At 42.5% G+C, this 17,405-nt stretch overlaps 7 protein-coding genes across 7 annotated transcripts; 4 read left to right on the forward strand and 3 right to left on the reverse strand.

Moving 5' to 3' along the window:
- Positions 1-131: 131 nt before the first annotated feature.
- Positions 132-1,206, reverse strand: PAS_chr2-1_0159 (UBX (ubiquitin regulatory X) domain-containing protein that regulates Glc7p phosphatase activity and; the record flags this gene model as incomplete). The annotated part of the gene is made up of 2 exons (XM_002491000.1): positions 132-689; positions 760-1,206. 2 exons carry the CDS (start codon positions 1,204-1,206, stop codon positions 132-134), a joined length of 1,005 nt encoding a protein of 334 aa, XP_002491045.1.
- A 360-nt stretch (positions 1,207-1,566) lies between these two features.
- On the reverse strand, positions 1,567-3,873 carry PAS_chr2-1_0160 (Cobalamin-independent methionine synthase, involved in amino acid biosynthesis; the record flags this gene model as incomplete). Its single annotated transcript, XM_002491001.1, has 1 exon — positions 1,567-3,873. The coding sequence occupies one exon, from the start codon at positions 3,871-3,873 to the stop codon at positions 1,567-1,569; it is 2,307 nt and encodes a 768-aa protein (XP_002491046.1).
- A 424-nt stretch (positions 3,874-4,297) lies between these two features.
- On the forward strand, positions 4,298-4,969 carry PAS_chr2-1_0161 (v-SNARE protein involved in Golgi transport, homolog of the mammalian protein GOS-28/GS28; the record flags this gene model as incomplete). The annotated part of the gene is made up of 1 exon (XM_002491002.1): positions 4,298-4,969. One exon carries the CDS (start codon positions 4,298-4,300, stop codon positions 4,967-4,969), a length of 672 nt encoding a protein of 223 aa, XP_002491047.1.
- Positions 4,970-5,357: 388 nt separating this feature from the next.
- Positions 5,358-8,699, forward strand: PAS_chr2-1_0162 (Histidine kinase osmosensor that regulates a MAP kinase cascade; the record flags this gene model as incomplete). The annotated part of the gene is made up of 1 exon (XM_002491003.1): positions 5,358-8,699. The coding sequence occupies one exon, from the start codon at positions 5,358-5,360 to the stop codon at positions 8,697-8,699; it is 3,342 nt and encodes a 1,113-aa protein (XP_002491048.1).
- An 86-nt stretch (positions 8,700-8,785) lies between these two features.
- Positions 8,786-12,067, reverse strand: PAS_chr2-1_0163 (Catalytic subunit of DNA polymerase delta; the record flags this gene model as incomplete). Its single annotated transcript, XM_002491004.1, has 1 exon — positions 8,786-12,067. One exon carries the CDS (start codon positions 12,065-12,067, stop codon positions 8,786-8,788), a length of 3,282 nt encoding a protein of 1,093 aa, XP_002491049.1.
- Positions 12,068-12,296: 229 nt separating this feature from the next.
- Positions 12,297-15,266, forward strand: PAS_chr2-1_0164 (Ubiquitin-conjugating enzyme (E4), elongates polyubiquitin chains on substrate proteins; the record flags this gene model as incomplete). The annotated part of the gene is made up of 1 exon (XM_002491005.1): positions 12,297-15,266. One exon carries the CDS (start codon positions 12,297-12,299, stop codon positions 15,264-15,266), a length of 2,970 nt encoding a protein of 989 aa, XP_002491050.1.
- Positions 15,267-15,349: 83 nt separating this feature from the next.
- PAS_chr2-1_0165 (Protein required for mismatch repair in mitosis and meiosis as well as crossing over during meiosis) lies at positions 15,350-17,318 on the forward strand (the record flags this gene model as incomplete). The annotated part of the gene is made up of 2 exons (XM_002491006.1): positions 15,350-15,367; positions 15,435-17,318. 2 exons carry the CDS (start codon positions 15,350-15,352, stop codon positions 17,316-17,318), a joined length of 1,902 nt encoding a protein of 633 aa, XP_002491051.1.
- Between the last annotated feature and the right edge of the window lie 87 nt (positions 17,319-17,405).

The raw sequence follows: 17,405 nt of genomic DNA on the forward strand, positions 1-17,405 counted from the left end.
GGGTGATGATCTGTCAGAAGAAATCCAGATATTTTTCATGAGTCAAGAAGATGCCCTTGAGCTTTCGCGAAGAGGGAAAAGAAATACGCTACAGGTAAATGGTTAGTAGTATATAGTAATTGAGAAACCTTTTATTTCCATCTTTGGACAACAACAGCGTTTATGAGTCCAGCATCCTTGAGTGTGTCCTCATTGTTCTCAATAGGTTTCACCGGGAAAGCTAGAGAAAGCACAAATTCTCTGGCGGAGGGACTATGTTCATTGACAAATGCATATAATTGAGCAACAGAATCAGTAGAATTGAATCTATGAACAATTCTCTGACCATTGGCGAGTCTAATCTGAACGGGAGAATCCCCAGTTCCCAGCTGCTCGGCCTCCTCCTTTTGCTTTTCCTCCTCAGCTTCCTCTTGTGTTTCTTGTTGCACCTCAGGAGATTGACTGAGCTTTATGTCGCCCGGTACTGGAGACCCTAATCTCTGACCTTTACCTTGAAAGCCAACTCGGGCTTTCTTAGGAGGAGTGAAATTTTTTTCTATCTTTTTATGCACTGTGACATCTACCTCTTGCCCAATCTCGACATCTAGAAGAGCCAGTGGTGCCCTTCCAGCGTTCAAGTCGGCTAGATATCTTGCGTTTGCAGGGTCATCATATCTGTATAAATCTCCGTCTCCAACTTGGAATCCGTCCTTCCAAAATGTTATCTGTCGGCTGACTTTCTGAGCTCTTCTTATTCTTGAGGCAGGGTCAGACACTAACTTCGGAGGGACTGTCCGTACTGCCCAGCTTGTGGCCAGTTCCAACAAATTGTCTAGCAGGAGCTTCTTCATGGGGCCTTGTATCTGGTTGTTGGCCAGTTTCCTCAGCTTTCTTCAAAAGATCATTGACCAACCCAAAAGGGTCCCCACGTTTGTCTGGGTTCTCAACTTGAAGACCGGACTTTTCACCACCTGTGAAAAGATTGTTGTCCCCATTTGAGTTGCTATTTAGGTCGTTGAAAGTTCTGATCTTGGGCCCTGCAGAAGCCTTTGTTTGATTGACTGGACGTTCTGATTTACCCTTGCCCTTCTCATTCTCCAGTTGAGAGGAATAATAATCATTGACTGCCGCTTCAAAGTCATCAGTCTCCTCTAGGTACTGAATTGCTTGGAAGGCAGAGGCTCCCGTTACTTCTATGAATTTGTTGATAGTCTCTGAGTCAACCATTTTAATAGGGTTCAAAAAGGAGTTGCCACTAGAAATCTAGCGAAGTGATATCTGAAGGGCCCACGGTTTTGCTGGGAGGAATCGTGGGTCCGTTCCTGCTCTCGAACTGGTGAAGTGAGTCTTCCCTGCGTCTGCCTGTCCACTCTACACTACAAGACTAATTTTCCTACAGATCACAAAAGTAGTAATAAACTTTAATTAACCGATGTTGAAATCCCCCCTATAACACATAATACAAACGATCGTCTAGAAAGAAGTAATTGAACAAAATGATAATGATTCAAATATGATCATTATATGCAAAACATTAATGTTGAATAAATGCAGCATGTAATCAATACGCAAAGAATTTATTCAGGCTTAATTCTGAGCGTACTTTTCACGGTAGGTCTTAGCAGCTTCAACCATATTAGTCAAAGAGGCTCTGACCTCCTCCCAGCCTCTGGTCTTCAAACCACAGTCAGGGTTGACCCAGAACTTGTCAGCTGGGTACACCTTAAGAATCTCACCAATTCTGGCAATGAACTCCTCCTTGGAAGGAATTCTTGGAGAGTGGATGTCAAACAAACCCAATCCGATGTGGTTAGGGTAGTTAGAGAACTCTTGAATGTAGTTAGGATCATCTTTCTTAGAGAACTCAATAGAGACAACGTCAGCGTCCAAAGCCTTGATATGGTTAGGATCCAAATCAGAGTAACAGAAGTGAGAGTGGATCTGAGTAGTGTTCTTGACACCGGAAGTAGCAATTCTGAAAGATTCAGCAGCGTATTTCAAGTAGTCAGATCTTTCTTGACCGCTTCTCAATGGCAAACCTTCTCTAATAGCTGGCTCGTCAACTTGAATAACTTCGACACTTGCGGCCTCTAAGTCGTTAACTTCATCTCTCAGAGCAAGACCCAATTGCAGAGCTTGAACCTTTTGGGAAACGTCGTTTCTTGGGAAAGACCATCTCAAGACGGTGATAGGACCAGTCAACATACCCTTCATAGGCTTCTTAGTGATGGACTGAGCGTAAACAGACTCCTTGACAGACATGGCATGAGGTCTAGAAACGTCACCGACAACCACAGGTGGTCTAACGTAACGAGAACCGTAAGATTGGACCCAACCATTGGTGGTGAAGGCAAAACCCTTCAGCTGCTCACCAAAGTATTGAACCATATCGTTTCTCTCTGGTTCACCGTGGACAAGAACATCCAAACCAATCTCCTCCTGGAATCTGACGACTTTCTCAATCTCAGATTTGATGAAAGTGTCATATTGCTCAGCAGTGATTTCACCCTTGGTGAACTTGTTTCTGTTGATTCTGATATCCTTAGTCTGTGGGAAAGAACCAATGGTGGTGGTTGGGAACAAAGGCAAGTTGAACTTGCCCTTTTGAGCAGCCAATCTTTCAGGGAAAGCAGCAGCTCTGGAAGATAACTTCTCATTGATGGAGTCAACCTTCTTTTGAACATCAGCATCGTTAGTGATAGCAGAGTCCTTTCTAGACTTGATGGCAGCGGCATTTACAGACAAAGCCTCCTTGACATCCTCACCAGATACAGCCTTGGCGACGACAACAACCTCATCCAACTTTTGGGTAGCAAACGAAAACCAGTTCTTGATCTCGGAGTCCAGCTTCTTTTCGTTGGTCAAGTCAACTGGTGTGTGCAACAAAGAGGAAGAGGTGGCAACAATAACTCTGTCCTTACCCAAAGCAGCAATAGCCTTTTCAACGAAAGCAACAGCCTCGGAGAAATCAGCTTTCCAGATGTTTCTACCGTCAATGATACCGACGGACAAAACTTGCTCAGCTGTCAATGCGGCAACAACTTCGTCGAATTGCTCTGGAGCTCTGACAAAGTCAAAGTGGAAACCGTGGACTGGTAAACCCTTGATAGAAGCCAAGTTTGGTCTGACATCACCGAAGTAGGAGGCAACAACCAACTTTGGAATGTTCTTAGCATTGGCAAGGTATTCATAAGCAGTCTTGAAAGCAGCTTGAACCTTCTCTGGGAGATCTAAAACCAGGATTGGCTCATCGATTTGCACGGAAGTGGCACCAGCAGCGGACAGCTTGGCCAGTAGTTCAGCGTAGACAGGCAAAATCTTCTCCAAAAGAGAGATTGGCTCCAAGTCAAGAGAGTCTTTGTCAGCCTTACCCAAGAACAGGTAAGAAACTGGACCAACAACAACTGGTCTAGTCTCAATTCCAAGTTTCTTGGCCTCTAAGTACTCGTCAACTGGCTTTTGACCATTCAGCTTGAACTCAGTGGAGTGAGAGAAAGTGGGTCTGACGTAGTGGTAGTTAGAATCAAACCATTTAACCATCTCCAAAGCGGTGACATCAACAGCCTTCTCGGAGTCGGTGGCCTTTCTTTGTAAACCTCTACCCATGGCGAATAGGGTGTCAATTGGGTCCAACTCGTACTTAGTGTATCTCTCTGGAATAGCGTTAAACAGAAGAGACAGGTCAAGAACTTGGTCGTAGTAGGAGAAGTCGTTGGAAGCAATGACATCGACACCAGCAGCCTTTTGCAGCTTCCAGTTGTTCTCTCTGATCTCCTTTCCGACTTTGAAAAGCTCGTCTTTTCCGACCTTACCAGACCAGTAGGCCTCGGTGGTCTTCTTTAATTCTCTAAAGGCACCGATACGTGGGAAACCTAAGACAGATGATTGAACCATTTTAGTAATAATTGAACTACTAGTTGTTTGGGAAACAATTACAGGAAGCAAGGACAAGTGGGCGGTCGGATCCTTTTATATACGTAGTGGAGGTGTCGCCCAACAAACGAATTGAAAATTTTTGCACGTGAACATCGACCATTGACAGAGTCAATGAAATATTATTGTCTATACGAAGATAAACGAAAGAATACATGGACTGTCACGTGGCATCTCGTGCTTTGATCTGCATCTGAAGCGCGCTCGGGGTTCGAAAGAGGCAAGAGAGTGCGCAAAGCTGGTGGACAAAACTTAAAGGGCGTAGCTTGCTGGAATCGAGCAAGTGACCGATGTGAACCTGGGAGGTTTGATCAGTACACGTCCTGCCAGGTAGGCATTTCGTTATCATTTAGCTCTCACTTGTCAAACATCTCAGAGGAACCCAATGTCGAACTACTCCCAAACAAGGTCCCAAGCGTTGCAATTGGAGAACAAGACAGAGTCGCTACTGTCTCAATATGCGTCTTTTGGCCAATCATCGTCTAGTTCTGCCACAGGCGAAGAATTGTCGTTGGAGAAGGCGTTAAAGGATATCCTGGAACGAAGGCAGGAATTGGTCAATGCCTTGAGCCGAATCGCAGATTCGGATGACACTCTTGCCGCTTCCAAACTACAGCAATTACACAGACATAAAGAGATACTTAATGACCATAAACGTGATTTTGGCCGCATTCAGGAGTCAATTCAACAGGAGCGGAACAAACTAAACCTTCTATTCTCTGTTAGGTCTGACATACAGGAGCACAAGAAACGCTCTCACACAAGCAACGTCGATAGCCTGAATGAAGAAGAGTACATGAGACAAGAGCGCAATCGGGTGGATAATGTTAACTCGTTTGCTGACAGATTACTATCACAGGCGTACGAAACTCGGGACGAATTTTCTAGACAACGACACATTTTGAACAATGCTGCGTCCAGAATTTCTGAATCAGTATCGCAAATGCCCGGCATCAACGTCATCGTCTCAAAAATCAACACTCGGAGAAAAAGGGACTCGCTAATCATAGCTGGCTTGATCACGATGTGTATAATATTACTATGGCTTTCTTTGTGAAACACAATAGCGCAGTTTTCTCTAATGCAATTGAAGCTACCAAGTAAGGTTGCTTCTCCTTGTCATGGTCTCTGATGGCCGTCTATACTTGTATTCATAGTAGTCCTACTTACATCGTCTTACCTAATACACTTTTTTCTCAAGAGTCCCTACCCGCGCGCGGCTTTTCGCTGCGTGTTTCCACTATCTTCCAGCCACCCTTGCGATCGCGAGTTTCTCTGATATCGAGTATCTAAAAACATAATACATACCCCAATCTAACGCCTCTATAAGACAACTCACTGCCTAACTCTGATTCTCTATCTTGTTTTTCATATTGACACTGCACTCAGCACAAAGAAAAAGGCAGCATTTTAAGGATTAGGTAATCTTTGATATTTCTAACACGATGACAGAACTACTGGAGTTGCTAAAGGATCCAGTTCGGTTTCACCAAGATTCCGAATCCATAAGGCTCAAGGCCTTAGCACACATAACAGAACAGAACACATCGATCGCTAGACTGGAGACCCAGCTGGAAAGCGCAAAGAGCGCCAACAAGGCGTTCCAACAGGCACTGGGGGAGATCGGAACGGTCGTTATCTCCGTCGCAATGGGTGATCTTTCCAAGAAGGTTCAAGTTCACCCTGTGGAGAGCGACCCTGAGATATTGAAGGTGAAGATCACGATTAACACTATGATGGACCAGCTACAGACGTTTGCCAACGAAGTCACGAAAGTTGCCACGGAGGTGGCAAGTGGAGAGCTGGGCGGGCAGGCCAAAAACGAGGGCACAGTTGGAGTTTGGAGATCTCTGACCGACAATGTTAATATTATGGCACTTAATCTAACGAATCAAGTGAGAGAGATAGCTGATGTTACCAGGGCTGTGGCCACAGGTGATCTTTCTAGAAAGATCAACGTTCACGCTCAAGGTGAGATTCTACAATTGCAAATGACAATCAACACAATGGTGGACCAACTGCGAACATTTGCATTTGAGGTCACCCGTGTTGCCAGAGAAACTGGTGTAGAAGGTCGACTAGGAGGTCAGGCTAGAATCAATAATGTCGAAGGTATCTGGAAAGAATTAACCGATAATGTAAATGCCATGGCCTTGAATCTTACAAACCAGGTCAGAAATATAGCGAACGTCACAACCGCTGTTGCCAAAGGTGACTTGTCCAAAAAAGTGACTGCCGATTGTAAAGGTGAAATTTTGGACCTAAAGCTGACTATCAACCAGATGGTGGATAGACTTCAAACTTTTGCCCTGGAAGTCACCACATTAGCAACAGAGGTTGGTACAGATGGGATCTTAGGCGGCCAAGCTAATGTTAGAGATGTAGAAGGTGCCTGGAAAGCTGTCACAGAGAACGTAAATATTATGGCGGCTAATTTGACAAACCAAGTTAGATCTATTGCTACAGTCACCACTGCTGTTGCCCACGGTGACTTGTCTCAAAAGATTGCTGTGGAGGCTCAAGGGGAAATTCTGCAACTGAAAAATACCATCAATAAGATGGTGGACTCCCTGCAAGTATTCGCATCTGAGGTCACCAGGGTGGCGAAGGATGTCGGAATAGACGGAAAATTAGGAGTGCAAGCCCAAGTGTCAGACGTCGACGGTCTATGGAAAGAAATCACCACTAATGTCAACACAATGGCTGCAAATTTAACCTCACAAGTTAGAGCATTTGCACAAATTACAGCTGCAGCTACAGATGGAGACTTCACTCGTTTCATCACGGTTGAAGCAAGTGGAGAAATGGACGCTTTGAAAACTAAGATTAATCAGATGGTTCTCAATTTGAGGGAATCAATCCAGCGAAACACAGCGGCTAGAGAAGCTGCTGAACTTGCCAATAGTGCCAAATCGGAATTCCTTGCCAACATGTCGCACGAGATCAGAACTCCTATGAATGGTATCATCGGTATGACCCAATTGACTTTGGAGACAGAATTGACACAGTATCAAAGAGAAATGTTGTCTATTGTGCACAACTTAGCAAACTCCCTTCTCACAATTATAGATGATATTCTTGATATTTCAAAGATTGAGGCCAATAGAATGACAGTAGAACAGATAGCCTTTTCTTTGAGAGGAACCGTTTTTGGAGCTCTTAAAACATTAGCTGTTAAGGCGATTGAAAAGCAGCTTGATCTCATTTACCAAGTCGATAATTCATTCCCTGATAATTTGATTGGAGATTCCTTCAGATTACGACAAGTTATTCTAAACTTGGCGGGGAATGCTATTAAGTTTACGACTCATGGAAAAGTGACACTGACGGTTAAAAAGGCCGCTAGAATTGTCAGTAACAACGATGAAAAACTACTACTAGAGTTTTGCGTCAGTGATACAGGAATTGGAATTGAGGAAGATAAGCTAGGCTTGATTTTTGACACTTTCTGCCAAGCTGATGGATCCACTACTAGAAAGTTTGGTGGAACCGGATTAGGTCTGTCAATTTCCAAGCAATTGATTCACCTGATGGGAGGTGAAATCTGGGTCACTTCCGGCTATGGCGCAGGTTCTAACTTCTTTTTCACAATTGCTGTTTCGCCGGCCAAGATTGAATTATCCAGACAGATCGAAGCTTTGGCACCTTTTGCTCAGCACCAAATCTTATTTATATCTACCGAACATGATGAAGAGACCAGAAACCAGATTAAAGAGCATATCGCTTTACTGCAACTTGAGCCAGTGGTCATTAGTTCTATCGATGACGCCCAATACAAGGACTTCGTACCTTATGACATCATAATTATAGACTCTATTGAAATAGGCATGGAGCTCAGACACTTACCAGAAATCAAGAACATACCTTTGGTTTTGCTGAATCCGTCAGTACCGTCACTGAACATGAGAGTGTGCTTGGATCTTGGTATCACATCATACGGAAACACACCATGCTCCGTTATCGATTTAGCATCTATCTTGATGCCTGCTTTGGAATCAAGAGCCTCGCCATCCAATTCCGACGGATCACAATCATACAATATCCTCCTAGCCGAGGATAATTTGATCAATCAGAAGCTTGCTGTTAGAATATTAGAGAAACATGGACACAAAGTGGAAGTTGTAGAAAATGGTCTAGAGGCGTTTAATGCAGTCAAAAAGAATAGATATGATGTTGTTCTTATGGATGTGCAGATGCCTATCATGGGAGGATTCGAAGCTACTGCGAATATCAGAGACTGGGAGAGAAAGAGTAATCCAGTTGACGTACTCGGTTTTAGGACGCCGATCATTGCTTTGACAGCTCACGCTATGTTGGGTGATAGAGAACGCTGCCTAAAGGCCCAAATGGATGAGTATCTTTCCAAGCCTTTGAAGCCAACTGTATTGTTACAGACAATAAGCAAGTGTATTCACAACATCAATCAACTCAAGGAACTATCCAAGAAAAACGTTAGCAGTAGGAACACCACATTCTCTGAAGACTTTGATATCAACGCTGTTATGTCTCCTAACAGCACTGGTGGGCAGCTGTACTCAGTTAACAATAGGGTGAACGAAATCCACGGTAACTTTTTAGACGGCCGCTCAAATTTTGCCCACATACCGCTGGAAAACCGAGAAACTGTTAGTACTACTACCACCTTAGGCGCTACAGTTGCCAAAGCCAAGAAGCCTTCCAGGAATCAACCTGTTGTCAAGCCACCTTCGATCTCAGCCATCTATGATGCGTCATCAATTGACGAACTGACAGGAAGCTCGTTAATCGCCGAGTCGAGTCCCGAATAGAGAAACCAAGTAGATCAAACTCGTAGGATGAGTTTGTCCCAATTATGACTTTATTTTCATTAATGTATTGAATTTAATAAATAAGTTTACCACACCATATCATTCCACCTTTCTAACTCCTCTGCCTGATGTATGATATCCTTTTTGGCCTTCGTTCTCATGTAGAATATAGGGCAATCATTATTTGAACAAAGCACTTCTTGATGGAGTGAACCTTGACAACGTTGACATTCGGTCCATAACTTACTGAATTTGGTTTCCAAAGAGTTCATCAGTGACAGCGCTTCTCCATATAGGCTTCCAGCTTTATCCATGCAGTTGTTACACAGCGCAGCATTTCCATTGGGGGATTTGCAATTGGACTTTGTTAACGGACTTTTACAATTCTTGCAAGTATTGGTCTTTTTTGCAAACCTCATAAGGCCACCAGTCTTTGGAGCTGCGACAAAGACAGTTCGGGTGTGTGATCCACTCAACAATGCCTTAGCTCGTCGTTCTCCTAAAATAGGTTCAAAGATTCTGGTCAACGGTTTGGCCAACTGGTTCTCGAGGTAATAGTTAGTGTCAATAGGTAACGAATGCTCCAGGACATATAGGGGATCTTCAGATTTCTCATAATTCTTAGTGCTGCTGGTTTTTATAATGACGTAGGCCACTCTGTCACCTAGCGTTGGAGCTGAACCAGCATCTCTCTTGCGCATTCGTTCTGCCAGCTCAACATGTGCTTGCTTTCCTGCATAGTCTTGTCTTGAAAGAGCTTTTGTAATCACTAGTTGAGATAAATCTACTCTATCTTGCAAAAGGTCGGCGATAGTTTGCTTGACAAAGTTTTCGGCACCTTCGACGTCTCGTAGTTCCAGCATGTACTCTAAAACTTTGGTAATAACGTTCTGAACCAATCTGCAATTGTCTCTTCGCACAGTTTCTATACCTTTGGTGTCCATCTTGTCATATTTGTCAGGATTTGTCCAGTAAAGCCCAGCATACCTCTTCTTATTGATCAGTAGGTACGGGAAGTATACCTTTTCAAATTCTAGTTTAATCGGGTTCTTGAAGATGGTTGACACAAAAGCTGCAGCTTCCTCTCCAAGCTTCATGCATTTTCTAAGATCATTTTCACCAAACTTCACCATGACGGAGTCAGTATCACCATAGATTACCTGGGCATCATGATCGTAACCATTTTTAATGGTGTATCTTTCTTGAACAGCTTGCTTGGTGGCTTCAATCATTTCTCTACCAAACGCGGTCACAGAGGATGAGATAGCTAAACAAGGCAGTTTACCAATAGTAGCACCAGTGAAACCATAGACAGAGTTTGCCGAAATCTTCAAAGCAAGTTGTCTACCATTAAGGACCTGTTTCTTGAACGGATCAGTCTCTGTTTTCAGGTCATATTTGGCCTTCTTTCTAGCAGCTAAAAGTTCTTGCAAAATTGTTGGCAAAATACCTTTTCTTAGATCCTCTTTGACAAAAAAGTCTCCGTTGGGTGTTAAAATGTAATCCTTATCTTTGACAAGACCCAGCCGGTCTATTGTTGGTTTATTCAGTAACGTTGTGTAACACAAGTTATGGGCCATCATGATGGAGGGATACAGAGAAGCAAAATCCAAAGTTGCGACTGGAACATCGTAGTAACCACGAACAGGATCAATGACTGTAGCACCTTCGTACTCTTCATTGACCGAATCGCTCTTCATGTTTGGAATGACGATATCTAATTCTAAGCATTTACGGAACAGTTGAGAAATGACCTTGATTTGCTGACCTCTACTAAGCAAGAATGAGAAAGGAACTCCTGTGACTCTAGCCATCTCGGTATAATTGACCAAACACATCAACTTCTCAGCCAGTCGTAAAGGAAGATACGCATCTTTCAAACAATAAACTGCCAACCTCCTTCTGGTTTCCGCGTCCCCGTTCTGTAAATCTGTAATGATGGAATGTTGAACATCTTCTTTTTGTTCGCCCAAAAAGTGTGAAGAGACAGAATTCAGGGTATACGATCTCAGCTTGTACTCTCTTTGTATAAATTGAAGCAAATCTAGTTGCATCCTTCCATCAATGTTGACGACTTTATTTTCTCTCGTTCCATATGCTTTGGAACTGAATGTTGAGTCTTTGATTTCTTGCTTTGAGGTCTTAACACGACTGAAAAATGGAAAATCTTGGACTTTTAATGTAGCAGCTCTATTTATCAAATATGGGAAATCAAAGTTGGCGATGTTGTAACCGATGATGACATCTGGGTCAACTTTGATAATAAAGTCCCTCCATTTTCGAAGCAATTCCTCCTCTTTTTCAAAAGAAAATATTTGAGAGCCCACAATCGGGGCACATGAATTGACTGTGAATACGTTTCTTACGAATGGAGTAGATTCACCTGTGCGAGAAACGACATTAGCAATCTGAATGACCGGGTCATGCTCTGGCTCTGGGAAAATACCTTTGCGTCCAGCGCACTCAATATCAAAGGACAAAATTCGTAATGGCGCAATCTTACTGAACTCTCCTTCTATGGGTAGTGAAACAAGATCTCTGTAGTCAACAGAAAGCTCTAATTGGCAAGTTGATACCTGTTGAGAAGGTGGAACCAGAGTATATTTTGAAGCTTGCAACTTGATCCAGCACATACCGCTGACTTTTGTGTCCACCATCATTCTCAAAAGGTACTGAATATTATCAAATGTGATGGACCCGTTGGGAGGGAACGCATCGTTGTATTGAATACTACCATTCTCAAACCCAGTTCTCACTCTGGAGATCAATCGGGAGTTACTCATTATGATCTTCAAGAAAGGTAGCTTTGTATTATTGTTGTAACCCCAAATTGACTCTTTGAAGGAAATTTCAATCGTGTTGACCCCAACGTATTCATCTTTCAAGTAGTTGGTGAACCCCGGTAGATCAGACTCCTTGAGAGCCTTGGGCATGCCAACATAGAAATAATGGTCAAAACCAGTGACATTACAGAGCACCGTGTTACCCGCGTCCGTGACACCAAAAAATCTTGCTGAAGAGTGCCCATTTACATGAGATATCTCCTCAGCATCCAACTGCTGAAATATAATGTCATCTTTCTTTGGATCAAATTTTGGCAATTCGGGTCTAGACCAGTTCTGAATTTGGATTTCCTCACTCTTGGACGTGGCTTCGTTGTCCATGTCCTCCAACTCCTTGATGAAGGTTGAAGGTTCATTGTCCACTTGAGAGGAGGTCATCTTAGTATGGAACGAGTTGCTCTGGTGGCCAGGCAACTGATAGCCATTGATGTCACGATTGGCAACTGGGATGGAATGTGCCGTCTCGTGGTAGTCTTCCAGCTTAACTCTCTTTGCCTCTGACTCCTGGCTGAGCTGTTCTGGCATAGTGTGAGGAAGATTTCTAATAAACGAGAGAAGGACGCGCTAAGAAGACAACTTTAAGGTGAATCAGGTTACCTTAGATGCACGCGTTTTGGTTTTATTTTATCGCTGTGCTTTGCCGGGCACCGGCTCCAGTATTACATAAGCGAAGGGCGCTTATGAACATTAGACTTAAGTAATCACATTAACCACCTGAAATCCTTATCACAAGACCCACTAACTCCGTGGCAACATGTTTAACTTCGACGGATCAACCAAGAGGCGGAATGTAAACCTTAGTGGGAGAAGGAATAATCTTGAAAGCAGAGAGCAACTGCTTCATAGAGCCGAATTGGAGAGGAATAGACGGAAGGAGGCCAAATTGCAAGATAAGAGTGTGAGGATAATTCAGAGTTATATCCGTACTTTCTTATTACGAAGTCATATCAGCTTAGAATTTGAAAAGATATGGCTGCATTGTGGGAGCGACGTTACAGCCTTGAATATGTTTGCATTTTTCTGTCCGAACCTGGTTTTGAAACGGGATGAGGCATGGTTACAGGTCCAACTGGATCACGTTAGTAAGCTTCTGTTGTCCTCGCATGGCTCTATTTCTTTTCTTCTCAGGAATGCACTGGTGGAAGTATTGTTCAAGACTTCCAAACAGGGAAGATCACCTCTTCCTATGCTGAAACTAGTGAACTCCTTATCACATGAGTTTGCCATTGAGTGGATTCAAAGAAAAGATTTGATGGAAAAGTTGGTCGACAGACTTGGAGAAAATGAAGAGTTGGATTTGCAAGTATTAAAATTCACTTTCAACTTCAGACACAACGATATGGAAACGTTCGCAATGGCATTCATCAACATAGTTCAAAAAGCTAACTTGAATGATGAGGCAAAGCAACTCATCAGGGAGCAGTTCTCTCGTCCCAGCTCATTCTACCTTCAGCTTCCAAATTCATTGTTCTTCCTGTACCTGCTATCGGTCATCACAATATGGAAGAAGTATGGTGGGGTTGAGAATCTTGATATCTTCTTGGCGCAGGAACTCTCAAGTGCAGTAGAGAAAATGCAAGAACTGAAATTTTGCTTTGAAAATGAGTTATCTCAAGATCTCTCACTGAATAGGGATGCTGACCTTGATGGTAGAAAAAAATTGATCATAACTACTGGTTCCAAAGAAGCTTTACTGTATCTTTACTCCCCAGACTACCAGACCAAGATTTCCAATTTGCCTAATGTGTCGACTGAATTTCTCTCTAACTTTTACTACTCGTTACTGGTGCCTATAGATACAGGAAGTCCACAGAATGAAGAAATTTTAAATTCATTATTGATATCTGTCGTTGTTAACGGACTACCCCATGGAATTCTCCACTATTGGTTACAGCAAATAGTTTCTAGCGATATCTTCCGCATGGAAGATGGAAATTGGGAACTGAACAAGCCAATTCTGACTGGCTGTTCCGTTGAACTATGGCAGACTCTGCATATATTTCTTGATGTTTACTTTTATGTTCTCAACATGTCTAGTGACAGTGTTATCTTTGACCAGGACCGAGGGAGGCTACCAAGGGATGAATTTTTAAAGGTTGTTTCTTTTTTGAAAGGTCTTTGCATAACGCTGGTTCTCAAAGACAAGGAGCTAAAACCGAGTTTGCCGTCTAGTACCAGGGTAATGTACGACAAGACACTGGTAGTAGCTCTGAAGCTACTGCATCAAATTTATCTCAGAAATTTGAGATTATCTTTTGTTTCTGAAGAATATTGGCTGTGTGATCTTAGTCTTTCCATTGAGCAAATTGTTCCTGTATTATATGAACGAGATATATCCATATCGAACAATGCCGATTTCGACTTGGATCCAGACACTAGTGAACATTTGAATTTAGAATCAGATTTTTCTCAGCTTTACGGACTAAACTCAACTCGTTACATGAAACTTCCGTCTAGTGTTTTAGCAGCTTTGAAAGTTCTGAAGTTTCTTCCCTTCATGTTCTCGTTTACAACTAGAGCCACAATATTGCATCAGCTGATAAGACAATCTCAGGAAATACGAGACACATATGGTGGAATGAATCGTATTCAGGGTACAATCTCAAGAGATAACATCATAGAGGATGGATTTGCCCTTCTTTCAAAATTAACTGGAGAGCAGCTAAAGAATTATTTAGGTATTCAGTTTACCAACCAATTTGGAGCAGAGGCAGGAATAGACGGAGGGGGGCTTACGAAAGAGTTTCTAACTGAAACAGTCAAAAAGGGATTTGCTACAACAAATGAGTCAGGAGTGGAAGATCTGATGCTTTTTAAGCACAGTCCTAGAAATGAGATTTATCCGAACCCTGCACTTTACTTGAAAAGAACTAAGGGAGTAGATGTTCACAAAGATCTAGAAATGATTCGTTATTTGGGTTCAATCGTTGGAAAGTGTTTATACGAAAAGATTTTAGTTGACTTGCCGTTTTCGCCTTTTTTCTTAACCAGATGGTCGGTTAATCAACCATACAAGACAATGTTTGATGACCTGAAATATTATGACGAAGATCTATTTCGCAATTTGAACAAATTGCTTTCATTAAACTCAGATCAGGTCGATGCATTGGAGCTGAATTTCACTCTAACTGAGAGATTTTATTACAATGGAGCATTTAAAACAACTACAATCATGCTTCTACCTAACGGTGCTAATATACCAGTGACCACTGCGAACAGGTTACAGTACGTATTCGCAGTGTCCAACTTCAAGCTATACACATCACTAAGGTTGCAGACTGACTATTTTCTTCAAGGTCTGTTCAAGGTGATTCCCTCGCAATGGCTGGAAGTTTTCAATCCAATGGAGCTGCAAATCTTAGTGTCAGGGAGAGATAGAGGAATAGACATTTCAGATTTGAGAAAGAATACTGTCTTTTCAGAGTATACCGAGAATGACCAGACTATCATTGATTTGTTCGATATTTTAGAGCACGATTTTTCTAACGAGGAACGTTCAAAGTTCATCAGATTCGTTACCTCCAGTTCGAAAGCACCTCTGCTGGGCTTTTCACAACTGAACCCAAAGTTTGGCGTAAGAAATATAGGCCCTTTTTCTGACAGACTTCCTTCCGCGTTTACCTGTTTTAATCAGCTTAAGCTTCCCGATTACGGAAACAGAAAAGTCCTCAAAGAAAAGCTACTTTACGCAATCAGCTCCGAATCAGGATTCGATCTTAGTTAGGCAAATCCAATAACCTGATTACATAATGACACCGATATAGACCTTCATAAAAAACAGTTAGCGCGATGGATTAGTTCTTCACTATGACGTCTCGTATTAAAGTAAGTGAAATGCCTTTCATTCATTTGTGCTCGTATGCTGTGAATTAGAAACCATTACTAACTATAGGCTCTTGACATAGATGTGGTGAACAAGATTGCCGCTGGGGAGATCATTGTGGCTCCAGAAAATGCCCTGAAAGAGCTACTAGAAAACGCGATTGACGCCAAATCTACATCGATTGACATTATCATCCAAGATGGAGGGCTAAAGCTGCTACAAATGACAGATAACGGTGTTGGAATCTATAAGGAAGATCTACCGATTCTTTGTGAAAGGTTCACTACCTCAAAGTTGAGCACTTTTGAAGATCTGAACTCCATTGGAACTTATGGTTTCAGAGGAGAAGCTTTGGCATCGATTTCACACATATCCAGGCTGACTGTGACTACCAAAACGAAAGATTCCGCATGTGCATATCGTGCCATCTATCAAGAGGGAAGAATGGTGGGAGAGCCTAAGCCAGTGGCAGGTAAAGATGGAACGCAAATACTGATCGAAGATCTTTTCTACAATGTTCCCTCCAGACTTCGGTCATTGAAGGGTGGAAACGAACAATTGTCAAAAATTCTGGACGTCGTAGCAAGATATGCAATTAACACAGATGGGGTCGCGTTCTCTGTGAAAAAGGCCGGTGATACTTTGAACCTACTAGCAGTGCGGGCGAACAACTCCACCAAAGATAAAGTGAGGACAGTTTTTGGAAGTGCTGTAGCCAGCGAGTTGTTACCAATTGCCGTTGAGAAGAGCGAAGAAATAGGTCTACTATCTTGCGAAGGTCAGATTACAAATACTAGTTATTATAGCAAGAAATCTGTGTCCCCTATATTTTTCATCAATGGGAGATTAGTCAGTTGCGATCCACTTAAACGAATGATCACACAGCTCTACTCATCATTCTTACCTAAAGGACATAAGCCTTTTGTTTATTTGCGCATAGATATTAAGAGGGAAAATCTGGATGTCAATGTCCACCCCACGAAACGGGAGGTTCGTTTTCTTTTTGAAGATGAAATATTTCAAGTTATCTTCCAGTCTATTCAAGCCAAATTAGGCAGTCTTGATCATTCCAGAAAATTTGTAACAACTCAGAGTGTTTTAAAACACCAGTATGCTCCTCAAGAGGAAATCACCAAGAAGCCCCAGACGCTGTTAAGAACAGACGATCTTCAGTCTAAGATAACGGCATTCATTAACACAACCAACACCGAGTCATTTGGAACTATTGTCAAGGATAGAGTCACAGTAAAACTTTCCAGTATTCTGGAGCTCCGCCAACAGCTGGAGAATAAAGTATCAGAGGATCTGACAAACATGTTTGCAAAGCATACATACGTCGGTCTAGTCGACCCAAATAGACGTTTGTGCTGCATTCAGTACGATGTGAAGCTTTTTTTGGTAGATTATGCTTCTATCTCCTACGAGCTGATCTACCAGATTGGGTTGAGTGATTTTAATAATTTCGGAACCCTTTACTTGGAGTCTGAGAAACCCATAACTATACGAGAACTGCTAGAAATTGTCTATGAATCCATTGACACAAGCGTACCTCCCATTGACGATGTCTTGGAAGCTCTCTTTGAAATGAAGGACATGCTATTAGAGTACTTTTCCATCGAGTTACAAGGCACAGAGAAGGATCCAATACTTAGGTCCCTGCCCATAGTTATCAAAGGTTACACACCCTCCATTGGCAAGCTTCCCCTGTTTTGGTATCGATTAGGTACCAAAGTTGATTGGTCATCGGAGAAGGAATGTCTAGATGGCATTTTGAGGCAAATTGCATTATTGTACGTCCCAGAAGTATCTGAGGCAGAAGGTATAGAAAAGATTCTGGAAGACCTGATATTCCCAACGATAAAGAGTCGGCTGCTGGCGGTCGACAGCCTTTCCAAGAGCGTTGTGGAAATTGCCAATCTTCCTGGATTATACAAGGTTTTTGAGCGATGTTAGATAATTAATGCATTGTGGTTCTATTCAACTGATGACTATATATACATTGTTATAGCTGATTCGTCCATCTCTTTTCTTTCTATAGTA

Source organism: Komagataella phaffii, chromosome 2, assembly GCF_000027005.1.
Source record: "Komagataella phaffii GS115 chromosome 2, complete sequence".
NCBI classification, from domain to species: domain Eukaryota; kingdom Fungi; phylum Ascomycota; class Pichiomycetes; order Pichiales; family Pichiaceae; genus Komagataella; species Komagataella phaffii.